Genomic DNA, 27,597 nt, shown 5'->3' with positions numbered 1-27,597 from the left:
ATGCAAGATTGGAATATCCATGTGGAACTAAACTTGCAGACTATAATTATTTTAGCAATTTGGAATAAACCTTTTTGGGTTCAGTGAGGCTTGGAACACAAATCTTAACATATATAGTGAGTTAAATACTACATTTAGGAATGTTTTGTCTTGAAAATCGATTGTGATAGTCCAGCTCTTTTTACGGAAAATGCATGATGTTACTTGGCTTGTCAGTGGAGAACGCTTAATAATTTAAGAAACCCTAGGATATAGTAAGAAAATCATAATGTGAGAAGCTGTAATTATTTTTTATTTACATTGGAAGAGGAACCCCTTTTAAAGCAATTGACTGAAAACCAGGGCTGTCACACATGAATTAGATTGATAAACTTGTTAAAACTATCTAAGGACTTTTGTGTCTGGATGGCCTTAAACTTCTAACATTCCAGGAATGGCAGAGTAAGTATTCTATGCTAAAACAAATCAATATGGCTGCTGATAAGGATAACCCTACCCCTACTTCTTACAACTTGCAAAGTATTGTATATTTCAGAAAGGTTTATATCAAACTAATTAATGACCGTTAACTTATTTTACTTCCAGAATTGTGAAATAAGCTGGCCGCTGCTGCAAAAATGTAATGATGTGATAAATGCAAAATCCCTATGTAGACTGGCCTGGCAACCGAAAATAGGAAAGGTAATAAGTCGCCTATCGTTGTTTTAGTGTATGTGCATGCCTGGGTGCACACAGGCATGCACATAGGTCTGCAAGAAATGGTACTGATGAAACAGGTCATAATTTGGGTGTCACTTCTGTTTTATATGGAAGCTTCTGGTGGCTTGTGTGCACACACATGCTGATTTACATAGGTGAGTAGATGGCAACACCAAAGCTTCATTATTGGTTTCCTTGCTTGTGAAAGCTATCTGCAGAGTAGCAAAAAAAAGTGAAAAGACACTGGAAGTCCAGGTAATCCTCTTTGCTGCTTTTCAAGAATCAAGGAAAATAATGGGAGAAACTATGAGGAGGAAAGATGTCCTTCCTGTTCTTTATGCCAAGAAATCTCAAGATCCTGAAAGCTGCAGGCTTTCTTGCATGACTCATCATTCCTTTTGCCCATTTTCTGAGAACTTTGCTCACTTGCAGGAAGCGTTGTAGTGAGAAGAGAGAAAAACTAGCAGCACTGGAGGGAGGAGTTAGAAGGAAAATTCAATTCATTTTTGAAAAGCATCAGAAAAGTCATAAAGAACTGGAGAACAAGAAATAGTCACCTGGATAAAGCAAGTGGAAACAAAAAATATATCAGAGGAGATGAGAGTTGTATCTAATAAATTTATTTATTTATTTATTTATTACATTTATAAACCGCTCCCTCTCCCCGAAGGGACTCGAATACCTTATGAATGGCACTATGAAACTAATAGCATTTCCCTGCAAAGCCCTTTGTATTTAGACTGCATTTAGAAAAGTGTTTCAGCAGTCATAAAAGAAGTGAGCATGCAGAGGAGCTCAAAGCAAACTTGTCTGCATACCATGGTTGCCCTGGATTGTGAGGATTGAGAGAAAGTGAAGTCTTAATAATTTTGGTGAGAATCCCAAAATTTCTCATCTAGGCTAACTGTAGTCATATCGGTGGTTGAACTAGAATGGGCTCGAGGATTCTCATTAAAGTAGGCTTGATAAATTAAGTTGCTGATGCTTGGTATGTTACATCATGCAGTAGTTTGATTGAAATAGGACATTTGTTAGAACTTTTAAAATCCTGCTCTATTCTAACTCAGCGTAACATCTGTGATTGCTTGACGTTTATTATCTCTTGAGATTTGGTATGTCTACTGAAGAACTTGGGAGGATATGATAGCATTGTTCCAATATTTGAGGGGCTCCTGCAAAAACAAGACCATCAAACTGTTTTCCAAAGCACCAGTAGGCAAGACAAGAAACAATGGTTGGAAACTAACTAAGGAGAGAAGCCAACTAGAACTAAGGAGAAATTTCCTAACGGTGAGAGCAATCCATCAATGGAACAGCTTGCCTTCAGAAGTTGTGGGTGCTCCTTCACTGAAGCCTTTCAAAATGGACAACCATTTGTATGAAATGATGTAGGGTCCCTTGCTCGAGCAGGAGGTTGGACTAGAAGACCTCCAAAGTCCCTTCCAACTCTATTTTATATTTCTAGGTGGTTCAAATGTATTCCACAGTTCCTTGAGTTGAAACCAAGATATATAACTATTTATTTATTTATAAAATGTATTGGCCGTGTCCGATATCTATGTTCACAAATCACACTAAACTAAAAACCAGTCCCATTTATAGCTTACCCAGATGTGTGCAGAGCACGTCTTTAGTTTGTATGAGTTTGTTTTGTAAACGAAACCAGGATAGAACTTATTTAAAATAGCATTTAAAAGTCATGTCCATCTTAATAACATCTTTTTCTCCCTAAATAGCTACTAGCCATTCCAGTAGAAAAAACAATCAAACTATATAGAAGAGATACATGGGCTCATGAGCTGGACCTATCAGATAATTTTATCATACAGGTTGGTATCCTTTTAGGTAGCTGCTTTTTAATCTGCTCTTGTCCTAAGTAATGTTTACTTGGTATCAGGGAAGAGAAAACCATATTTTCTCAAGCTGATTGATTGTTAGTGAGTCAGTCTGTTTGCGAAAGAGTTTGGTGCCAAATGGGAAGTCTGTTTGATATTTGGCTTATGTATGTATGTATGTCAGAGTAAAAGCAGAGACCTATGATCAATAGTACTAATCAGAAGTTAAAGTTCCTTTGTTTTATGAGCTGTGTAAAAATTGCAATAGCAACAGTTGTTCTGCCTGTTATAGAAGCGTGTTTTCCTCCTAACATTGACTGTGTACATTTATAAATAGATGATTATTAGGGAGCTACAGATCTAAGATCCAAAGCTCAATTGAGCAGATCACTAAGAAGCTGGTATGCCTGCCTTTGGCCAGCCAGATCTCAGTTATACATGCCAGGTCTGGCTCTGCTTAGTTGGCCGGGGTCCGAGGGGGAGACCGTTAGCTGGAAACCGAACAGAGAAGAAGGGAAGGGAGACTGGACCAGGGACACGGGAGGGAGAGGAGGGGGTTACTGGTCGGAAGTCTTCGAGGTGGGATCACCGCGCACCCAGCTGGAGGATGAAAGACCAAACCTCTTGCCGATAGGAGAGGGGCCTCTGCTGCTCCTCTTACCAAAGGCTGCCGAGCACCCAAAGTCGGAGTGTGCGTGTGCGGGTGGGTGGAGGGAAAGTAGGAGCCGGAATGGAGAGGGACACAGGCAGCGCAGAGGACGCTGGGAAAACAGCTCGCTCCGAGCAACAGAGGCTGATGGGCGGAGCTACAGAAGCCAAGAGGTACCATTTCTGAGGTGTAAAACAAGGCGGGGAAAATAAAATAAAATAAAATAAAGGAACGTGGCAACGAAGGGAACGATAGAGCCCAACTTTACGGTTGGGGGTCACCACAACATGAGGAACTGTATTAAAGGGTCGCGGCATTAGGAAGGTTGAGAACCACTGTTCTAGATAAAGCTTTTAAACCTCCTCTCATATTCTCCATGTGTTGTTTATATAAAATTTCATATTATCAAACTAATATATCTATATGTATTGTTATCATTATTAATCATTATTTAACTATAGCGATTGTCACTTCATTTTATACATACTACTAGTAAACTAAATTTAGCTTATTTTTTATTATACATTTTCATTGCATCAACTTGTATCTTTCCAGTAATAGTGCAGTCTTATATCTCTTGCCATTTGTAGCATTAATATTCTAGTTACTTTCTTAATAAATCTTGTATGAACTTCTCTTTGCAACATGTTGTTCCTTTCGCATCTCATAAAAGCTTGAAACCCAGCATCTGCTCTTTCCATCAGCTTATCTTTGGTTATCACTGGTGCTTCTGTCAAGATTTCTCTCCGTATCTCCGTCAATTTTTCTCTCTTTTCTTCTTCTGTGCTTTGAAGTCTAGGGTAGAGTTCCAATCCATCTATCTCCACTTTCCATATTCCGCTCATGCCATTACCAACCACGCTCACTTTGTTGTCAGTATCCACAGTTTTCTTATCTCTTTGCTCATTTTTTCGATACACTTTCTCTTTTCGCTTTCTTCCCGTTCCGGAGCTGTCTCAACTTCAGCAGCTTCATTAGCTGCATTTCTGTCGCCAGAAAGAAAGGCTGTTCCTGGATCTTTCAGGAACTTAGCAGTCTCCCTGAGATCAGCAGGAGGTGCCCTTCTCAATCACCATCTCTGCGGGACGGTTTAGGTCCGAATGGACCGTCCAACGGCAGAAATATCGACTGTGATCTTGGAGCACCAAGATCGCACGTTGTGCCGTCACGACATCAGCCCCCTTTCCCCCCCCAAAACATATTTCACACACTGTTCAAAGGATGGATACATCAAACACAATCTTAGTCAAAGCCACAGAATTTATAATAATTTTTTTCTTTTTTTTCATGTTAGCCGCTAAATGTTGTGGCCTGGTCTCCATGTGGACAATATTTGGCAGCTGGAAGTATCGGTGGCTATATGGTCATTTGGAAAGTGGAAACCCAAGAATGCCTGGAAAGGTACCAGATGGTTTCAGTATCTCTTACAAAGATGGGTTTTTGCAAAGAGAAAACTGATGGGAGCTACTAATGTATAACATAAAAGGTTTGGATAACCTATATCATAAAATCAAAACTGGCAAATTTTGAGACTTTCTGCATTCACATGGCTTGATCAAGTAGGATAAAGTTAATTGTTTGGTTTTGGTTTAGCATGATATAGGTATAAGATCATAAGGCCTGAGCAGCTGCTTAGCAAACGTTTTTCTGTCAGAATGATTTCAGATGCATCTTTTATTATTGCCTTTTTTAGGGTGAAACATGAAAAAGGTTACACTGTCTGTGGTCTGGCATGGCATCCCAAAGGTGGCCAGCTTGCTTATACAGATACAGAAGGCAATCTTGGACTACTTGAAAATGTCTGTGATGTAGAAAGAAAGAAATCAATCCACAAGGTAATGCAAACTGGAAGTTTCCTTGGGATTATTTTAAAATTAACCTCGTGATTATGAACCTAATCATATGAATCTGACATTTATTGACCGGAAGGTAATTTCCTTTTTAAAAATGTTTGTTCATTTGGTATACATATATTTATTAACTGTTACATCCTGACTTCAGGCACCTAATTCTTCTATCAAAAGCTACGATGATCTTTTTGATGAGGATGACAAAGAGGACTTTCTGAATAGGGATTTCAGTGAGGATGACTGGGGCACTAAGGCAGCAACAAATGATGAAGATGAAGATGGCTTTAAGATGGCATCGGGACGTCCCAGAAACCGAGGCGCAATAATAGAAGATGATGAAAACTCTCTAGGTTAGAATTTCCCAAAGTAGGAGTTTTGGAGCAGAGGGTGGGGCTGAATGTTGGGGCAACTATAAATCTATAATCATCAAAAAAGAAAACACATTATATTCATATTATCCCCTCTAGTTGAATGCTATTGCTATGTTAGTTGCCACCCCTTGCAAACCATGAATATAAATCTATGATAATGTAATATTGTCAGTTTGGCTGCCAGCATTCTGAAGATGCTATAAAATGTCTTGATTTGATCTATCTGCCTTTTGTAGATACTGGATTGCTGAAAGCTAATTCTGCCCTTGATAAGGAGGAAGACGAGGATGATTTGGACAATTTCCCAGTTCAGCCACTGCCATCTGACCAGAGGCCGGTCTACAGTGGGCCACTGCCAACTCCTCGGCAAAAGCCATTCCAGTCTGGTTCTACCCCAACACATCTCACTCACCGCTTCATGGTTAATTTCAGGTTTTAAATTGCTTCATTAGCCGATCTTTTAAACAATAAGGTTGTTTTTTTTAATTGTTAATATTTTTAATAATTTGTAAGAACAGCCCAGAACTGATAGGAATAAGGCAGCATATAAATTTAAATAAAGTAATGAAAACAGTAGTTGTTGTAATAATAATGATGATGATGAAGAAGAAGCTTCTAAATAGTCTACATAAGCAGTTTTACTTAGTACAAAACTGAATGGCTATTAACATGTGTGTGGGTGATGTTGGGATCACCTTCAAACTGTTAAGCTTTATCAGCCTAAATTGATAAAGGGCTGCAATTGTCACAAAGAACTTCAAAAGCAAGTTCATTTCATAATACCTATAACTATGTACTGGTAGTAGCTAACTATTATAACTATAGCTATTGACTATAAGCTCCTATAAAAACAGGATAAGTATCATCAGTTGGTCCCCATAACATTTTTGACTGTTCATTTTTGTGCAATCTTTTAGTTTTAAAGCTTTGAATAAAGTAAAGGGGAAAACCCCTTTCAAAAATAGAGGTAGGTGTCTTTGAATTTCTAACTATGACTAAAGTAATATAAATTTCTTCATAAGTAGGAAGAAAAGAGAAATGTATTTTAAGTATATTTAGATAAGGTTAGGGTTAGAATCTATTGCTGCTGCATCCAGAGAGAATGGCAATTTGTTTCAGAAGTTAGGAATTTAGTTTATCTCTAAGATGTTGATCCTGTGTTTTGCTACTTGCCTATTCTGAGTTTACTTCAATGGCAAATTCGTGTTGCAATTAATATAATGCATCCATCTTGGTTTATAGTCCTCCACTGATGGTGCTGTCATCCCTCATTCCCTCCATCTCAAACTTCACTTGCTGATTGAACATATCCAGAGATTATGAATGAGCTGTGTGTTATCATATGGCATGTGTATATGACACACATACACATACATACATACATACATACATACATACATACATACATACAGTATGTACATATGGCAGATCTAAAGTCAACCTTGCAGAAATATTTCTATCTTCTTAACAAGCCTTAATGTCCCCCTTATAGGTATGGAACTCTCTGGGTATTATTCGCTGCTATAATGATGAACAAGACAATGCTATTGATGTCGAATTCCATGATACCGCAATACATCATGCAATGCATTTGCCAAATAATTTGAATCACACAATGGCAGACCTTTCCAGTGAAGCTATTTTATTGGCCTGTGAGAGCACAGAGGAACTAGCAAGGTAAAAAAAAAGACAACTTAATTGTGAATTGTAGCCAATAAAACTAACCTTTGTATTCCACGAACTCGCAAAGGAGTGAGAGTAATGAGGATAGGATCAGTGCACTTTAGAGCTGCTGTTTTGTTCTATTTGCTTCCTATTTTCCTTTTTTTTTTAAAATCACATGGAGAATGAAGAAAAAGTGAAACCAATAACTGCAGATCTCCAAATTGGAGCTATTTAATATTAATTCAAAAGCATCAGTTAATCCACAAGCGTTTTGCTTTATAATGCTAAAAAATGCAAGGCCAGAGGTGTGTATCTGGACGTCCCCGTATTCATATTTTACTTACATTCATTTCCCTCTTTCATCTTTAGCAAACTACATTGCATCCATTTCAACTCCTGGGATTCTAATAAGGAATGGACTGTTGATATGCTGCAGGATGAAGACATTGAAGCTGTTTGTTTGGGCCAGGGCTGGGCTGCATGCGCCACCAGTTCTCTTCTGCTTCGTGTGTTCACCATTGGCGGACTTCAGAAAGAGATTTTCAGTTTTCCTGGACCTGTGGTGTCGATGGCAGGACATGGAGAGCAGTTGCTGGTGGTCTTTCATAAAGGTGCTTACTGTATTCTTCTATTTGTTGTTTAGTTGTTTAAAATGTTGATTTTCAAATCTCTTTCAGGTGTCCTTGTACAATTGTGGAAAGGAATGTGGCTGGTTAGATGCACAGTGTTTTCCAAGACCAGGAATTTCCAAAACTTTTGACCTTAGAAAAAGTTTGATGTTCAAATGAGCACTTCAAACATTTGGTCATTCTACATAATTCCCTCTTTAATTTTTTTAAAGACTATGCCGTTATAGCTTTGAATTTATTAAGTCACCCCATTTCCACACAGAATTGAAAATTTAATTTTAAACCCATGGCGAAGCTGTCTTGAAGTATTTAAGAACTGCATCCATCACTTTCTGCTACTTTTATCCAAAACTAGAATTGCCACCTAGTTCTAGTGCTTGCATTTAGGAAATCTTGGGCTAAAAAAAAAATTAAGTAAAATCAGTTGTTAATTAGTTCAGTGCTGTCAAGTCTTCCTGTAGCAGTAATGTAAAACCAGGAGACTCTATGCTGTGTTGCTGCTTTCCTTCCTTCTGGGTGGAGATATTGAGCATGTAACCATGTACATCAGGGGTGTTAAACTGGAGGCCCGCATGCCAGATGCATCACATGCAGGACACGCCTACCCCAGCTCCGCAAAGGCAAAAAAGTCACGAAATGTCATGTGACAGCAACGTGACGCTGCGAGTTTGCCACCCGTGAGCTACATGTTAAGTGTCTGCTCTGTCATTCTCTTGGTACTCCACCATTTAGTACAAATATATACATATTAAAAAATCCTCTCTTTTTGTGGCCTTCCTTGATTTTAAGCAGGTCTTTAATTCAGTATCCAGGATCATCTTCTGGGAGAAATTAAAATGCACCACTATCGATAAACGCCTCCCTCATACAAAACATGTATGCCAATTCCACTTTGAAAGTGAGGTGCAATCCCCAAGGGAGTTTAACTGGCCCAGTAAGGGTACAAAAAGGGGTACAGCAGGGTTGCATCCTGTCCCCCTCCCTCTTTAACTTCTATATTAATCCCCTGATTGATCTCTTACAGAACCCTGATTTCTATCCTCCTAACCTAGCACAACACAAAGTGCCAATTCTCTTATAGGCTGCTGATGCCCTATCCTGTAGGACCGAAGAGAGCAATTAGGGCAGTGGTTCTCAACCTTCCCAATGCCGCGACCCTTTAATACAGTTCCTCATGTTCTGGTGACCCCCAACCATAAAATTGGTGTCTCGGTTCCTAAGACCATCGAAAATATGTGTTTTCCAATGGTCTTAGGCGACCCCTGTGAAAGGGTCGTTAGACCCCCAAAGGGGTCCCGACCCACAGGTTGAGAACCACTTAATTAGGGCAACACTCAGCTATTGCAGGCAAAACAAGCTGGTCCTTAACTTTGATAAATCAAAAGTCTTAGTTTTTGCTAAAAGACCTAGCAATACCCCTGGAAAATAGAAGGACATAATTTGGAACAGGTTAGAACATTTAGATACCTTGGGGTGGTTTTCCACTCGCAAGGGAACTTTCCGAGGCCAAAACATTGGCACAAATTCTATATGGGGCACAAACAGGAATCCTTGCAAAGAAAGACTTGCTAGAAACCATACAAACCAAATTCCTGCGAGTCATCTTAGCTGCACCCAAAGGAACTTCAAATGCCCAGTTAAGAATTGAGACAGGCATGCCTCAAATTCAGGTAAGAGCCTGGAAGATGATGATCATTCATTGGCTTAAAATGCATTTTTTTCCAGAGGGACTGTCCCAACTAGTGTTGACTGACAACTTTCCCTCCCCCTGGAAACAGGCAATTGATTACAAGCTGGGCTCTTATGGGCTCTCACCAGTATTCTTAATGTCTCTAGGCTTTGATCAAGCAAAGCACATAGTAATCAATAGAATGAAGGACATGGAGTTCCAAGAAGAACTAAATAGGTTACCTCTCCACAGTAGAGACAGATTCAAACAATCTGGGAATCGGCAAGATATCTAAATGACCTGAGCTTCCCAAAACAAAGAATAGCTTTCTTCAGAGCCAGATTTAACATTCTTCCTTTAGCACTCCTCCAGGGCAGGTATAAGAGAACCCAGGTTTGTATATGTGGTAAAGGAGAAGTTGAAGATATCTCACATGTTCTATTAACACTGTGAGCTATACAGAGTTTGTAGGTTTGCACATATTCTCCCCTTATTAGAGAGATTGCCAGGGAGGGCAGACAATTTTTATGTAGGGTTTCTCCTCCAGGACACAAACCCGGCTACCACGTATGCAGTGGCAAAGTATTGTGTTGCTGCAATGTCCACAAGAAAAAAAAATGGTTACAGAAGTATAGTTGTCATCTTGTACCAATTATTTGGACATGTCTTAACAATTTTTGAACCATTGTATTTACTCCCATACTTATCGGCTTTTCACCCAGGTAAACCAGGGAGTGACCCGAACAATTTGAGAACAAATAGGTTATTATCCACTTTTAACGTCAATATTTTTAAATTATATTTTAATGTCAGTACTTTTTAACATATTGTAAAAAGTAACGTGTATTGCTGGTCTTTGACCGTAATGAAGATTTATATTATACTATACTGTCATTCAGCCATAATTCACTCTAGTTTTTGATTGTTTTGTTTTTATTTTTTTTAAAAGATGCAGTATTGGTAAAGGTAGAACTTAAGGATTCAAAACATAGCAAACATTATTCTATATCTCACAGTGATTTCTGTAAAAGTAGAATGAATTATTATTATTATTATTATTATTATTATTATTATTATTATTTCATTTGGACAAATATTTTAGACCTCATTTCATGAATATAATTTTATGTTCCTAAAATAATTTAAGTCCCAAATTATAATCATATTGACAATGTTTAAAATTACTCAGTGAATAGAAATCCATCACAATCATTCAGTAGCACAAAGAGGAATTTGCATCTGCGCAGCTAAGTCCCTTCCTTTTCTTTACACTTCTCCACAACTTTTCAGTGTGACTTATTTTAGTTAGAATTAACACTGTACTCTCCCGCCCTACCCTTACTTGTAGGCACTGGATTTGAAGGGGATCAGTGTCTCGGAATTCAGCTTCTAGAACTTGGGAAAAAGAAAAGACAAATTTTACATGGTGAATCTCTTCCTCTTTCCAGGAAATCCTATTTAGCATGGGTAGGATTTTCAGCAGAAGGTAAGATGGTTCATTTAAGACATAGTTAAATCCTAATTTATTATTTCATTAGTGGAATAATAGTGAAGGAAGATGAATGTGATCAAATCCTTTGTACATTTGTAGTCCTCAACCCAAACATCAGGAATGGAAGACATCACATGCTTAGTTGACTAAAAATTCTGCAACCGTTATCAATGTTAAAATAATGTTATTAATATCTAAGAGGAAAGAGGGAAAAGGAAATGGGCGGACTGCACCGAATGTCCATGGATTTTTACTTTGGGTTACCAGAAGAGGGAGCAATTGCCAAAGATAGCTACAAATGTTTTGTTCTTTTTAATATAAATGATGATGATGAGATGTAGCATTTAACGTCACATTCATTCATGAATCTATGCAGCTGTTTCAAAGAGAACTGATTGTCGAAACCAGAACTATGTGCTTTTCTAATGAATGACTAGGTACTCCTTGTTATGTGGATTCTGAGGGTATCGTGCGAATGCTGAACCGAAAGCATGGTAATATTTGGACCCCAGTCTGTAATACAAGGGAGCACTGCAAAGGGAAGTCAGACCATTACTGGATTGTTGGCATTCATGAAAACCCTCAGCAGCTCAGGTACAAAAATAATAAAATAATCCCTGTTGTTCTTTAGAACAGTGCTCAACACAGAAATATTCAAACATCTGTTGAAAGGTCATTTTCTCAATTATCCTCTTTTGTCAGCTTCCCACTGCCTTATTTCATTTAAACTAGGGCCTGCCTTCCAGGTTGTTGGGTTTTTTTTTACTAGAAAGAGGCGAACTAGCATGCCATATGCACAAAATATTGTGTTTTTCCAATTCCCCTTTCAAGTAGCTCTTTTCTAGGAAATTCATTAAAGCCTCAGAACATGTCAGCCTGGGAAGATGAATATGAATGAAAGTCATTGTGGCTTTTCCCCCCCTCTCGCTCATCCAAGATAAATGAAGACAGAAAACATATAATTTAAACACAGTTAAAAAACGATGTCTACAAAAGTGTTACCTTGATTGAAGGCTTGGTTTTAAAAGAATGGCTGATGAGGTTAGATGTTTAGATTGTGAAAACACTTTCCGGCTAATATTTTTAATTAATTAATTGAATCAGAATGATGCATTTACTTTATAATATTTATTTGGCTTCATTCCTTTAATCCCTAATGCAATATATTTCAAAACATTAGACAATGAAATATAATTAGTAGAATGGCACTAGTAGACTTGTAAGAAATGGTAAGAAATACCATTTTTACCGCATTTATGCTCACAAGCTTCTAGTCTCATTTGATGCACTTCAGAGAATTTGGCATCTTGATAAAGCAAAGTTTTATCTTGGCTCAGCCTTGCAAAGAAGCTGATTTAAGTTACTCACTGGTTTGCCTAAAGTGGCAGCATATAATTAGGCCAGTACATGGTTAAGATGACTGTGACATTATTATGCCCTCTGTATGAGGAATCTTTCCGTGTCTTTCACTTTACTAAAAGCTCTGCTAAGTAATTATAAAACAACATGACTTCTTATATTAAATGAATTAAAGTGATGAATAAATCTGCTATTTTTAGAGAAATCTCCTTTGGATGCCAAATAAACTATTTAGATATTCAAAGCTTAGAGAAAACTTTAGGGTTTTTCCCCTAAAACGTATTAATTTTTAGCCTGATATTTTTTAAAAATGAGAAAAATGCAAACTTCCTTTTCTTGACATGTATACTGCTGAATGTGTAAACAACTTGTTTATGCTATGGTAGGTCTGTGAAGGAGAACAGGATTGCACTTTTGATTCTGTATTTTTCTTGAATAGATGCATTCTTTGTAAAGGAGCGCGTTTTCCAGCTACGCTTCCCCGTCCTGCGGTATCAGTGCTTCCATTTAAGCTCCCTTTTTGTCAAACTGCAACAGAGAAGGGTCAAATGGAGGTGGGTAATCAGAATTTATAATTTAGTTTTTTATATCTATTCTGAAAAACTTAATAAGGGGTTGCAAGTTCTGCCCTGCATGTAAGATATCTAGTAAATTTATCTTACATTCCCATTAAGTATGTACTAAATATCATGCATGTAGATAAAATGTTTGTCACCTATTAAATTAAGATCATTTGTGCAATTTAGCTGCAGTTCCCTATATGTAGTCCTGGACTCACTGCAGTTTGTTTAATTAATTAATTAATTTATTTATTTACTGTGCTTCTAGACCGCCCCCTCTCCCAAAAGGGACTCGGGGCGGTGTACAGTCCATGCAAAGAATACATCAAAATACAATAAATAGAAAAATTAAATATGTACAGTTAAATATGGAGGAGGTTAAAATAGAGTTAAAAAGAACTGTACAGTTAGCCAGTATATATAAATATAATTTTAAAACCCCTAAGAAACATACAAATTAAATTAAAAACAATAGCCCTAAAATAACCAGTTAATAATACGTCTACCAGGAGGTAACAGTTGTAATTATGCCAGGCCCGCTAATCGGAACAGGTGAGTCTTCAATTTTTGCCGGAAGGAGCGGAAGTCAGTGGTGGTTCTAATGTCGGGGGGGAGGTCATTCCAGAGGGTTGGGCCCATCACAGAGAAGGCCCTACTCCCAGGTGTCGCCCGCTGGCATTGCCTAGTGGACGGCACCAGGAGAAGCCCCTCCCTGTGTGAGCGAATTGGCCGCAGGGATGTATGAATGACTGTTTGAAGTTAAATTGCACTTTAAAAAAAGTGATATGACAATTTTTCATACTTATCTTTTTACCTTTTATTTCGATACTTATGACCATTGTAGAATCCCCATGGTCACATGATTTATATTCAGATGCTTGATAGCTGACTCACATGACGGCTGCTGTGTCCCAGAGTCATGTGATCTCCTTTGCAACCTTCTGACAAGCCAGTGGGGAAACCAGATCCAGTTAACAGCCGTGTTACTAATTTAATAACTGCAGTGATTCACTTAACAAATGCGGCAAGGAAAGACATAAAATGGAGCAAAACTCACTTAACAAATTTCTTATTTAACAACATAAATTTTGGGCTCAATTGTGATAGTAAGTTGAGGACTATCTGTATACACACACACAAACACCCACACAAACACACACACACAAACACACACACACACACCATATAGTAGTAGCCCTATTTGTGTATGTATGTCTCTGCTTTAGGAAGATAGTATGCATTCTGTGGTATTTACACAAAACATAGTGTTCATTATGTATTAATTTCTCAGCTGTTCCCCTTCTCCCCAATAAAGCAAACAAGCAAGTTTTTAAACATTAAAATTGTAAAGTTACAGTTGGAAGCACATGGATGCCACCTACTGAAATCTTGAAAGCAAAAGGAGGTGAAAATGAATAATCTCTCAAAATAGTTAAGAACAAAGCTTTTGATGCTATGTATTTAAGTGCATGCATCATTGAAAGGATGCTTTGCTCTACATTATTTTGAATTTATAAAGTTTCCTTTACATTTTCAAATTAATTCAGATTCTAGTTAATGTGGTCTATTTTGTTTGCCTATTTCCAGTCCTTTGGAATTTTAACTATCACAATTTCAGAGTAATTTATAAACTTGTCCTTGTTTAGTACCAAATTTTATATTACAGTATGTACCTTGCAGCCATGATAAAATAGTTGTTATGAACTATGTTTTTCTTTTCTTTCTCTGCATGTCGTAGGAGCAATTCTGGCGCTCAGTCTTGTTCCACAACTATTCAGACTATTTATCCCAAAATGGATATGAATATGATGAAAGTGTGAAAGGCCAGGCAGTCCAAGAGCAGCAGAATCTCCTGATGAAAATGTTTGCAGTAAGTGGATAAAGTTATAATTCTGTCTTCTGTGATCTCATGCCTTCCAGTTGTACTAGATATCAGCTTCTATTAAGCCTCAGCCCACCAAGCTGATACAGGAGTTATGGTGAAACATTAGAAGGGCACCACATTGGGGACAATTATTTCAAATTTATCAGAGTAAAATTTCTTAGACGGTTGATTATTATATCGCTTAATTAAAAGATCCTATTTTTTTTTCCTTGTCATTTTTTGAATGGTCTGTTCCACACAATCATTTATTTCATGTGACTAGTTGTTGTCTTTTATTAACTCTGAAATGCACGAGGAATGTTTAAAGCACAAAACTAGGCAAAATGTAACTTGTTAATGTACATACAGTAGAACCTCTGGTCACAAACGTTTCTGACCACAACCAAATCTGGTTCTGACCAAAAAAATTACCGCAAACAAAATGTTTTTGCAGCCGATTTCCCCTTCTGTGCCATTTTTTTTGTAAGCGCCAAGTTTCCAAAATTAGGTTCAGGTCATGACCAAATCGGGTTATGACCAAAGTTATGGAACAAATTATGGTCGTGACCAGAGGTTCTACTGTACAGTGCAAGTTAGATAGTCATCGTCCCAAAGGTACTTTTTCAAGAGGAAACTGAACTTTCTTGTCCAGTGGCCTCTTGAAAAAGCCCTTTAGGGACACCATGACTAGATGACTGAGAATCTCCCTAGGCATTTAGATAGTCATCCTGGACAATAAGTAGACATTTGCCAGTCGACAGAAAAAAATATTGCAAGTGCACATTGAAATGACATCTAAGAGGTGAAATGTGCATCTTTTTGTGAGTTTTGTGTCATGATACTGCTTCATTGTTTGCCTTCCTCCCTTGGCCCTAGATAATTTGAGCTGCTGCTGCAAGAGAGGAACCAAAGCGCTGGCATAAAGCTGGCAGCAAGGCGCAGATAAGGAGAGGCTCTAAGGCAGGAGAAACTTGAACTAGAGGAGATGAATGGGCCTAAGCGTTTGTGTCAGGAGCAGCAAGAGCTTTGGGAAGCAAAAGGCCAGATCCAGAGATAAAGGAAAACCAGGCTCAGGAAATGAGTCGCCTTGACCAGCAATTTATGTTCAAAGCCCAGGCTCTTAGTGCCAACCTAGAAATGAAGTTAATTAATTGTGTGGCTATCCTATCATGTTTTATAAATAGCCCCAGGAAGCTTGAGTATTCTTGTAACTATGGGGTGAAGGCTGAGAATTTAACACTTATCTGTACTTTCCAGGATCCTAATAAAAATGGCCTATCCTGGCCAAACCCATTTGTTTTTCAAGATAAGCCTGTTTCAACTTCCTTGAAATATAAAGGAGAGACCATTTTTGGAGAGGAACCTGTGAAAGAGAAAGTCCCTTAAGAGAATTTTCTTCAGCCTATATTTCTATTTATTCAGGCTTTTATGTACTGTGCAGGTTAATTATTAGACAGGTGAAGAGTTTAGTCCTTACCCACACTATATTATAGCTAACTGGAAACAAGGCTCATCATGAAATAGATGTTTGAAAAGCAGAAAAGATACATGGACCTCTTGAACTCACTATTTTTTAATTAAAAAAACTACTATACAATAAGGGATGTTCTCTGTCTCTCTTAAGTATAGTTTTTCTTCAGGGGGCGTTTCATATGCAGTTTTCCTGAGGTTTCTCACTTTAACTGTTGCATCATAATTGGAGTTATTTTCACAGCAACGAAATGGCTTTATAAGAAAATAGCTGAGACTCATTCTGTTCTATCATGGATGTATTAGGATTCCTTGAATTTCTGTCTAGTAAAGAATGAATGAGAACTGAATATTCTAGTCTCTTAGAGAACATTTTTTATCCTCTCCCCCTCCTCCCCCGACAAATATTTCTCTGATAAATGTTAAAACTTTTTCCCCCCTTGCTTTAAAAATAGTTATCTTGCACACTGGAACGTGAATTTCGCTGTATGGAGCTTGCTGAACTCATGACACAAAATGCCACCAGCTTAGCTATCAAATATGCCTCTCGCTCGCGGAGGCTAATTCTTGCCCAGAAACTCAGTGAACTTGCCGCTGAGAAGGTCTCAGAGCTGGCATCTGCTGAAGAATATGCTGAGCAGGAAGAGGAAGAAGAGAAGCAGCAGCCGGATTTTAGAAACCACCTGAATGCTGGGTAAAAGTGAACTCTGAAAAGGGACACAAACACACAGCAAATTGTTATAATTTCGTTTGTGTTTGAAGTCAGGCAGGTGCTTCTAAGTCACTGTGGAGGAAAATGTTTCAGTTGTCCTATTGGGTCAGATTAACTATACAAAGGCTCTCAATTGCAGATAGTGCTCGACTTACAACCATTCATTTAGTGACTTCAGTTACAATAGTGCTGAAAAAAGTGACTTACAACTAGCTGGTCCTCGCGCTTATCATTCCCATGGTCATGTGATCAAAATTTGGGATCTTGGCAACGGGCATTATTTACAATGGTTGCAGAATCCCAGGGTCACATGGTCACCATCTGAAACCTTCCCAGCGAGCTTCCAAGAAGCAAAATCAGTGGGGGAAGCAGCATTTGCTTAACAGCCGCCTGATTCACTTAGCAATCACAATGGTTTTCTTAACAACCGTGGCAGAAAGTTCATAAAATTGGGTGCGACTCTCTTAACAACCGCCATGCATAGCAACAAAAAGCCTCATTCCAATAGTCATAAGTCGAGGTGATCGCCGAGATGGCAGTTGAGACCCCCAGGCTGTTGGTCATGGGGGACTTTAACTTGCCATCGGTAGGGGAGACATCCGAGGTAGCTCAGGAGTTCATGGCCTCCATGACAGCCATGGACCTGACCCAAGTAATTCAGGGCCCCACACACGAGGGAGGTCACACACTGGATCTTATCTTTGTCTCTGGCCGGTGGAGGAGTGATCTGGGAGTAGGGGACTTAGCTATTACACCCCTGTCATGGTCAGATCACTCACTTCTCCGGCTCGACTTCCCAGCCGCTACTCTCCATCGCGGGGAGGCGGAACCGAAATGTCCAAGATGGTTCCGCCCCAGATGCCTGATGGAACCTGATAGGTTCCAGACGGAGCTTGGGCCATTTCCTGTAGCCCTGACCCGCACCCGGATGGAGGACCTAGTGGCTGCATGGAACAGTGCGGCCACCGGGGCCTTGGACCGGGTTGCGCCTTTGCGACCTCTCTTGCGGCAGCGAACCACCCAGGCCCCTTGGTTTACCGAGGAGCTGAGGGTGATGAAGCGCCGCAAGAAACGCCTAGAGGGCAGATGGAGATCGTCACGCTCTGAATCTGACCGATCACAGGTGAGAGCCCATTTACGGACTTACCTTGTGGCGTTAAGAGTGGCCAAGCGTCAGTATTGTGCCACTCTTATTGCGTCCGCAGATAACCGCCCTGCCACCCTGTTTGGGGTAACCCGCTCCCTTCTTCAACAGAGGCCGCGGGAAGCCCCTTTGCAGGGTAGAGCAGAGGAATTTGGGGAGTATCTGCAGGACAAAATCGCTCAGATTCGAAGCGAGTTGGTCCCTACCGGTGGTCTGGAGGAGACGTCGGAGGTGGGTCTTGAGGTTCCTCTCTGGGAGGAGTTTGACTCTGTTGCTTCCGACGATATGGACAGGTTGCATAGACGACTGCGAGCCACCACATGCTTACTGGAACCGTGTCCCTCCTGGCTTGTACTGGCATCCTGGGAGGTTACATGAGGCTGGCTCCAGTCAACGCTTCTTTGAGTGAGGGGTTCTTGCCAGCCGTCCTGAAAGAGGCGGTGGTGAGGCCCCTACTCAAGAAGCCTTCCCTGGACCCAGCTGTGTTAGCCAACTACCGTCCTGTCTCCAACCTTTGCTTTCTGGCGAAGGTTGTAGAGAGTGTGGTGGCACAACAGTTTCCACGCCACTTGGAGGAAACTGATTATCTGGACCCGCGCCAGTCCGGTTTCCGGCCCGGTCACAGAACGGAGACAGCATTGGTCGCGCTGATGGATGATCTCTGGAGGGCCAGAGATGGGGGTTTTTCCTCCATCCTGGTCCTATTAGACCTCTCGGCGGCTTTTGATACCATCGACCATGGTATCCTAGTGCATCGACTGGAGGGGCTGGGGGTGAGGGGCACCATTCTACGGTGGTTCTCCTCCTACCTCTCTGGCCGAGTGCAATTTGTGTTGGCAGGGGGGCAGAGGTCGACCTCGAGGCCGCTCACTTGTGAGGTGCCACAGGGGTCGGTCCTCTCGCCTCTCCTGTTCAACACATATATGAAGCCGCTGGGCGAGATCATTCGTGGGTTCGGGGTAGACTACCATCTGTACGTGGATGATACCCAGCTGTACATCTCTACCCCAAACCACCCCAACGATGCCGTCAAAGTGATGTCCCGATGTCTGGAAGCCGTACGGATCTGGATGGGAAGTAACAGACTCAGGCTCAACCCGTCAAAGACTGAGTGGCTGTGGCTACCAGCACCCCGGTTCAACCAGCTGATTCCATCACTGGCCATTGGGGGCGAACATCTGGCCCCCGTGGATCGGGTACGCAATTTGGGCGTCCTCCTAGATGCCCGGCTGTCAATGGACGACCATGTGACAGCCGTGGCAAGGGGGGCGTTTCACCAGGTTCGCCTGGTGCGCCAATTGCATCCCCTATTGGACCGAAACGCCCTTCGCACAGTCACCCATGCGCTTGTGACGTCCCGGCTAGACTACTGCAATGCTCTCTACATGGGGCTTCCCTTGAGATGCACCCGAAGACTGCAGTTGGTTCAGAATGCGGCCGCGCGGGCAGTTTCGGGAGTCACCAGATACTCCCACGTAACACCTCTCCTGCGCGGGCTGCACTGGCTACCTGTAACTTTTCGGGTGCGTTTCAAGGTGCTGATTATCATCTTCAAAGCGCTCCATGGCACAGGACCGAGTTACTTGCGGGATCGTATCCTGCCCCACACATCCCTTCGGCCGATCCGCTCACACAGAGAGGGACTCCTCCGGGTACCGTCCACTAGGCTGTGCCAGCAGGAAACGCCCAGGGGAAGGGCCTTCTCTGTGATGGGCCCGACCCCCTGGAATGACCTTCCCCTCGATATTAGAACAACCACGGACCTCCGCTCCTTCCGCAAGAAGCTCAAAACCCACCTGTTTAATCTAGCCGGCTTGGCTTAACCCCAGCTCTCCCACCTCAGTCTGTATTTTTAAATTTTACGGGTTGGTCTTAAAGCTAAGTTTTTAATTTTTATAAATTTGTACAGGGGTTTAAAGTTTAATCCGGTTTTAATTATATTTATTGTTATCTGTAGGGTTTTTAATTTGGTACCTGTACACCGCCCCGAGTCCCTTCGGGGAGAGGGGGCGGTCTAGAAATCAAATAAATAAATAAATAAATAAATAAATAAATAAATAAGTTGAGAACTTCCTGTATAATATCAAAAACCCAAGACCTGGATTCAGTAGCGTACTTTCAACCCAAGGCAATGCCCTCGTGCAACTGCGCTGGAGACAGAATGGGGGAAATCAGCAATCCAGCCCTTTAAAAGGCCTGTAGGCAAATGGAAAGAGGAAACTTTGTAAGCAGAATGGGAGAAAGGGACAGATGAAATTAAGAAAGGAGGAAGGCTCTGGACAAACCCACTGTGGTTATTGCCATTGAAGGAAACAAAGTACAGTAGCCTGTAATGAAGTGACTCTTCACAGATGATCACATTTTCAGTTTGCCGAAAAGTAAAAAAGTACTAATTATTTTATTGGGAATGACTTAGTAATTGATTCCATGAGGACCAGGATAGTCTGTATAATAGCGAACCTATGGCACGCGGAGCTCTCTCTGCAGGCACACAAGACCTTGCCCAGCTCAGCTCCCCCGCGCATGTGGCACACGTCCCGCCGGCCAGCTGATTTTTAGGTCTCTGCCGTGCATGCAGGAGACACGTGCGCATGCACGGGGGGGAGGTGGTTGTGCATGCGTGGGTGGGGGAGTGTTGGGGGTACGACACCCCCCCTCGCCCCATTTTTGGTTCTAGGAGGCTTCAGGGAGGCCTTCAAAACGGGGCACGGGGGGTCACGTGCATGCACAGAGGGCAGGGGCGGGGGGTGGTGCGCACATGCACAGGGGAGTGGGACGCATTGCATCATAGGTGTGGGCATGCATGCTGTTGTGCACATGCATGCGATTTCGGCACGTGAGGAGAAAAAGGTTAGCCATCCCTGTTGTAGGGGATGTTTGGCAATTGCCCTTTTCTTGATAGTTTAAGCAAAGGAATAGAAGTCATTGGCTGACTTGGTTTATCTCTATGCAGATACAGTAACAGCCCCACCGAATGGAGTGATGCTCGAGAAAAGAACATTCAACGCCAGCAAACTAAGGAGACCCACGACGAGGATGAGGAAAATGTGAATGTCCTTCATGAGGCGAAATCTAGTAAGCTTAGCATTCATCCATGAATATTAAAGCAGAAGGCTTCATGGTTATACATTCAGACTCTAAATACCGGGTAGTCCCTTGAGAGAAGGATCACCCCATGGAACAGAGATGGGCAATTTGTGAGAAGTTGGGAGCTTCTCAGACTTCCAAGCTAAAGGAGGGTCCCTTAGGAAGCACAGTGAGGACACTGGAAGAGGAGAGTGAAAATGTTTATGACTAGTTATGGGGAGTAGGGAAGCCCTCACATGGAAGGCTGAATCAAGATACAATAAATGCAGACATGAAAAATGCCCAGTTGGATCTGGATGCTGTGTTTGATCACACAAAATGGCGCTTGTTGACCCAAAAAGTGGACCCTGCACCTGCGGTAAAAATGCTAGGAGGAGGAGGAAGAGGAGGAATGGGTAAGAGTGGAGTGAGAAGTTCAAAAGTGCTAATGCAGGGGTGTCCAAACTTGGCAACTTTAAGACTTGTGGACTTCAACTCCCAGAATTCCCCAGCCAGCAGAGCTGGCTGGGGAATTCTGGGAGTTGAAGTCCACAAGTCTTAAAGTTGCCAAGTTTGGACACCCCTGTGCTAATGCATTTGCAGCCCTATTGTACATCCTTTCTGTTTCAATATTTACCACAAATAGTCATACTCCATTAAACTGCAGAATGTTTTAAGTATTTCCACTGGAATATTAATATTTCCTCTACTTTAATTCTTCTGAAGGCTCTCCCACGCTGCATGGAAATGCATCTGCTTTGAAGTCTGGTGAGTCAAACTGAATTTATTTTAAGCAAGGAAAAACCCCTTAATTGTTAAACATTTGTCCAAATATTAGATTTCAGCTATGCAACCATACTCCTACACAATTTGTTAAATGCTTTTCTTCTCATGAACATCTTTTAAGCTGATGAAATAAGTTGGAAACATTTATGCATCGTTCACATTTTTCTTCAATAGTTCCTCCATTGAAATCTTGCTGCCTGATTAATAGAGAGCTCTATTACTTCCAATGTTGCTGTTGTATAGTTTACCGTTGGACTGTGATGCATCAGTTCAGTTTCACAAATCAAGGGCTGCCCTTTCCCAGGGACTTTTTTTTTTATCCAGAACACTTTTTATCATGCAAAAGAATGCTAGTTTGGTGACTTTTAGCATAATCTTATGCCCCTCATTAGAACCAGGTTTTTCCTTGCAACATTGTAATAAGGTTATGTAAATTGCTGAGAGACCATAGTATTTAGTGATACAAAAAGTAACGTAAATTGTACAAATATTACAAATCAGCAGATTGTATAAAAAGGAAAAAGTCATAATTCTTTTTTTAAAAGTTCTTTACTCACTTTTTCCTTTTATTGTCTGTTGTGTGTATCACATATTCTCTCTCTCTCTCTCTCTCTCTCACACACACACACACACACACACACACACACACACACACACACAAACACCAGGGCAACAGAGACATATTAAATAATTCAGGTTAAGACCAAAACCTTTATAGGTAGTCCTTGACTTACGACCATAATTGAGCCCAACATTTCCATTGTTAAGCAAGGCAGTTATTAACCGAATTGCACCTCATTTTACCACCTTTTTGCCACAGTTGTTAAGCAAATCATTACAGTTGTTAAGTGAATCATGTGGTCGTTAAGCAACTCTGGCTTTCCCCACTGACTTTGCTTGTCAGAAGCTATCTGGGAAGATTGCAAGCAGTGATCACATGACCCTGGGAACAGCGTAACTCACGAATACCTGCAAGTTGCAAAGTGCTCAGATTTTGATCATGTGACCATGGGGATGCTGCAGTAGTCATCGATGTAAAAAAACAGTTGTAAGTCATTTTCTTCAGTGCTATAGCTTCAAATGAATGAATGGTTGTAAATCAAGCACTACCACTAATAAATAGCTTAATGCAAGTCACAGTGTGTTCATTTTTTAATTTTTTCCTTTCCAATATATTTAAATGAAAAAGCCAAATAATGTTAATGCTCATAACATTGATAGCTTAAATCTTAGCTTATATTTATATATCTACTTTTCCCCTTTAATTTCCAATTTTCAAGTTATTTAATTAACAGAATGTAAAAAACAATTGTAATTATATCATTTGACATGAAATAATGTATCAAGATTTACAACACAATTAAAAAAGGGGGGGGGAAATAAAAATAAAATAAAAATCATAAAGCATAAATGTTAATGCCTGGGCATAACTCAAAACACCTTCCGTATGCGGATATGATATCAACTCACTTGGGAGCGTCCATGGACTCCAACTCAACTACCGTTCAAAAGGAAGCACTTTGATTCCATGGGAATCATGGGAAGGACTGGAGCACCACGATCCACTGGAGTAGCAGCAATTGTGAAGGGAGACTGAAGAACCAATGCTAGATTTTATCTGGAAATATCTTTTCTTAAGCTGAAAATGTCAGAATGCTAAATTCACATCTAGAGACAAGTTTCTGTTCGTGCCTTAAGGATTAGAGGCAGGGCTATATGAACAGCCCTGCTTAATTCTTATAAAATAAAAATTGTTCAGTATAATTTCTTAATATGCAGGCAGTATATTAAGTGTTTGGGAAGATTTGCACTGATAATCTTTTTCTCTTGTTCCCCCCTCCTTTTTGTTTGTTTGTTTGTTTGTTAATGAAAGCTGTCCCTGCATCTAGCAACTCAATACGAGTAAATCCTTTTAAGGTGAGAACGGATGGCTTTAATTTACTTTACTTTTAAGTAAGATATTGTTGAAGTCCTGCAGGGGAAAAATGAGTTCTTCAATCTCTTGCTGCTGTAGGTATCAAGTAGCCAAAAAGATGCATTTGTTCATTCGCCCAATATTCTGGACAATCTGACGAGGCTGCCTAAGAAAAATCCCACAGTGAATGGTCAAGGAGCTCCAAATAAGAAGAGTCAAATCATCAAGCCATTGATTCCCAAACCCAAGTCAAAGCAGGTGATGGACTGGACCTTTATCTTATTTTGTAGAAACAGAGCTTGGCAAAGTTATTGTTATCGGGTGTAGCAGGTCTTAGGAATGTAATGAAAACAGAAAGACTGATTGGCAGGAAAAAAGATTGGAAAAGGTGGGGCTGGTATCAAATGGAGGTCTCTCTTTTCGTTTCTCTATCAAGTTGAAAATAGATGGTCGTAGTATTTAAGTAGTAAAAGGAAATTTCCTCTTGATGGCCACTCAGGAAATGTTTATAAGATGGCCAAGGTGTTTCTTCCCCCCCCCCTTTCTTTTCCTGTCATGCAGTGGCTGAATAAGAAAGGTGGTCAAGAGAGTGAAATAGTACAGCTGGAAATGGCCCAGACATGATGTTTAATAATTTAACTTGGGGCATTTAATGGGGTTGGGGCTCGTTCATCCTGATCATCACCCCCATCCGCAGCCCCAGTCCCCAGGATTATTCTAAGTATATGCAAACCAGTGGTAGGTTCTGGGAGCTGCGGCCACCGTACCGGAACAGTGTTTTGGTGTGCCCACCCACCTGCCCGCGTTCCTTACCTGCTTTTAAGCCAACCGGTCCATTTGCGCACTCATGCACAGCGTATGGCGCCTGCGCGATCTCCGCGGAGCAGCTGGAGCGTCGCAGGGCAGTGGGGGTACATGCATGCGCAGCGCCCGTACCCGAGGTGGATGCCCAGCCCCATCACAGCGTACCGGTTGCGACAGGATCTGGAACTCACCACTGATGCAAGCACTCTGAATAGCATACATTTTTTGCTTTTCAACTACTGCTTATATACTGCTTATATTTACTAGAGCCCGTTTGGTCTAATGGGGGTAGGGGGGGCACCAGGCTAGAAAGTGAGAGACTGAATTCTTGTCCCACCATAGTCATGAAAGCCAACTGGGTGACTTTGGGCCAGTCATTCTCTCAGCCCGATCCACCTCACAGGGTTGTTGTGGGAACAATAGGAAGAGGAAGGTGTGTTGGATGTGTTTGCCACCTTGAGTTATATGTAAAAATAATAAAGGTGGTACACAACAGCTAAAACTACTACATTTCTCATCTGAAGTCTATTGAGAAATAGACCTCATCTATTCTAGTCCTAGAGACTTTACAGAAGCTGCACTCTAAACAGTTGGCAATTAAGAAAATGGGTGGACCCAGAGCAAAAATTACATTTGCTTTATTTTAAATTAAATTAGAATTCAGTTAACATGCTTACTTTCCATTTAAATCATAGTTCGTTGCACTGCTTAAATCTTTATGTATTTCTTTATCTCACTATCTCCTGCCATTGTAATTAATATTACTGCTTCCAAAACTATTGAGTAAAAAATTACTGCAAAAATATTTTCCCTTGGGAGTTAAGTGGATGCTTACCAAAATTAGGGCTTCTCTAAGTATGAAATGTGATACATAAAGCAGCCATTTGCAATGAATTACTGAAATATATATATATATATTTGCTCAGCCTGCAGCAAGTGCATTTTTCCAACCCCGAGCCCTTACTACTGAAAAGAAAGCCAGAGAAGATAGAGAGGACAAAAATGACACTGTACCATCTGAACTTCAAACTGTGACTGAGAACAAAGATAACAAAAGGTCAGTGTGCCAGAGAGTCTCACGTTGCTATTGTGAGATGACTCTGCCTTTTGGGAATAAAAGCGTTCACAGGTAGCATAAAGGTTTTATTTCAAAATCTTGTTCTCGCTTGTACCATATTTAGGCCAAAGACTGGGTTCCAGGTGTGGCTAGAAGAGAACAGAAGCAGTATCTTATCAGATAATCCTCATTTTGAAGAAACAGAAATAATAAAAGAAGGCATGGCCCGATACAGAGGTCTATCTGCTGAGGAAAGGATGGTAATGGGATCTTCTTTTGGAGGATTATGCCTTTGCTTACCATATAAAAACGTACAGGTAGTCCTCAACTTACAACCATTCATTTAACAATTGTTCAAAGTTACGACATCACTGGAAGAAGTGACTTATGACTGCTCCTCACACTTAACAACTGTTGTAGCATCCCCACAGACACATGTTCAGAATTTGGATGTTGGCAGCTAGCATGGATTTATGACAGTTGCATGATCCCGGGTTCACACGATTGCTCTTTGCGACTTTCCCAGCCAGCTTCCAACAAGCAAAGTCAGTGAGGAAGTCAGATTCACTTAATGACTGAATGCTTCATTTGAAAACTGCAGTGATTGGCTTAGCAATTGTGGCCAAAAAAATATATCATAAAATCAGGCACGACGTATTTATTGCCTTGCTTATCAACAGAAATTCTGGTCCCAATTGTGGTTGTAAGTTGAAGACTGCATGAATTCTTTGTTTCACTTTTCTGGAAGTCACCCAATTTTGCAGGTAAAAAGCAAGAAGTAGAATGTAGTCCTTTTTTTTCTTTTCTTTTTTTGCAGAGATAATGTGTGGAGTTCCTCCTCTGGATGCATGTTTGACTAATAATCCATTTCATACATTATCTTGCCTCTTCTCCAATAATTTTCTTCTTCTTGCCCATTGCAATAATGCAATGATCCTACGTAGAAATTCAGCAAAGAAGTGATTGGCCAAAATAATTCATTGAGATTTATGGCTGAATGAAGATTGAATCTGATTATTTCTAACACCCACGTTTCCCTGAAAATAAGGCTAGGTCTTATATTAATTTTTCCTCCAAAAGACACATTAGGGCTTATTTTCCAGTTGGGTCTTATTTTGGGGGAAATATGGTACTAAATGCGTCTGTCTGCCTGACAATCTTAACTGGAGCTTATTTTTAGGGAAGGGATTATATTACAAGCATCCTGAAAAATCATGCTAGGGCTTATTTTCCAGTTGGGTCTTATTTTCAGGGAAACAGGACACTACTTTAGTACTAACTTTGAAATCACACTCAGCTGAAGTACTTGAACATGTTGCAATGAAAATGTGCAAGGCCGTCTTGTGCCATTGTTTAGTGCCAGATCATTCAGCCGCATGGTCTTATTCTTTCTATAATTGATTTCTGAGAAATTATAACTTTGTCACCCTTGTAAAGATTCAAAACTGACAAATTCCAGTGTAGTTCCATTGCTAGCGTCTTCAAAATTATTATTATTTTTGTTCAATCACGAAGTCATCTCTGACTCTTTGCGATCTTATGGACCATAACACGCCTGGCTATCCTGTCTTCCACTAGCCTTCTGATACTATCCATGGGGTTTTCTTGGCAAGGATACTGAAAATAGTTTGCCAATGGACCACATTTTGTCAGACGTCTCCACTCTGACTTGTCTATCTTGGGTGGCCCAGTGCACAGCTTAGCTCATAACTTCTTTGAGCTGCTCATGCCCCTTTGCCACAACAAGGCAGTGATCCACGAAGGACCTTCAAAATTATAGTCACCACTATGCACATACACTATATTGCCAAAAGTATTCGCTCACCCATCCAAATAATCAGAATCAGGTGTTCCAATCACTTCCATGGCCACAGGTGTATAAAATCAAGTACCTAGGCATGCAGACTGTTTTTACACACATTTGTGAAAGAATGGGTCGCTCTCAGGAGCTCAGTGAATTCCAGCGTGGAACTGTGATAGGATGCCACCTGTGCAACAAAT

The 27,597-nt window shown here is 40.6% G+C and overlaps 1 protein-coding gene across 2 annotated transcripts in view; it reads left to right on the top strand.

Moving 5' to 3' along the window:
- The window catches only part of WDHD1 (WD repeat and HMG-box DNA binding protein 1), a 38,852-nt gene that overhangs the window by 9,642 nt on the left and 1,613 nt on the right, over positions 1-27,597 (top strand). For both annotated transcript variants that reach the window (XM_081946108.1, XM_081946109.1), the window contains exons 7-25: positions 586-681; positions 2,436-2,528; positions 4,478-4,584; positions 4,877-5,018; positions 5,185-5,383; positions 5,641-5,825; positions 6,897-7,081; positions 7,439-7,680; positions 10,716-10,853; positions 11,297-11,453; positions 12,658-12,772; positions 14,517-14,648; positions 16,568-16,806; positions 20,922-21,043; positions 21,761-21,802; positions 23,694-23,737; positions 23,835-23,993; positions 25,466-25,596; positions 25,721-25,856. In XM_081946108.1, coding sequence (XP_081802234.1) covers positions 586-681; positions 2,436-2,528; positions 4,478-4,584; positions 4,877-5,018; positions 5,185-5,383; positions 5,641-5,825; positions 6,897-7,081; positions 7,439-7,680; positions 10,716-10,853; positions 11,297-11,453; positions 12,658-12,772; positions 14,517-14,648; positions 16,568-16,806; positions 20,922-21,043; positions 21,761-21,802; positions 23,694-23,737; positions 23,835-23,993; positions 25,466-25,596; positions 25,721-25,856 — 2,664 coding nt within the window. The remainder of the gene's footprint in view (positions 1-585; positions 682-2,435; positions 2,529-4,477; positions 4,585-4,876; positions 5,019-5,184; positions 5,384-5,640; positions 5,826-6,896; positions 7,082-7,438; positions 7,681-10,715; positions 10,854-11,296; positions 11,454-12,657; positions 12,773-14,516; positions 14,649-16,567; positions 16,807-20,921; positions 21,044-21,760; positions 21,803-23,693; positions 23,738-23,834; positions 23,994-25,465; positions 25,597-25,720; positions 25,857-27,597) is intronic.

The sequence above is a fragment of the Natrix helvetica genome (assembly GCF_964273705.1).
Source record: "Natrix helvetica genome assembly, chromosome: 1".
In the NCBI taxonomy this organism is placed as follows: Eukaryota; Metazoa; Chordata; class Lepidosauria; order Squamata; family Natricidae; genus Natrix; species Natrix helvetica.
The sequence above is the reverse complement of the archived record's forward strand: the minus strand, read 5'-3'. Positions and strand labels throughout refer to the sequence as shown.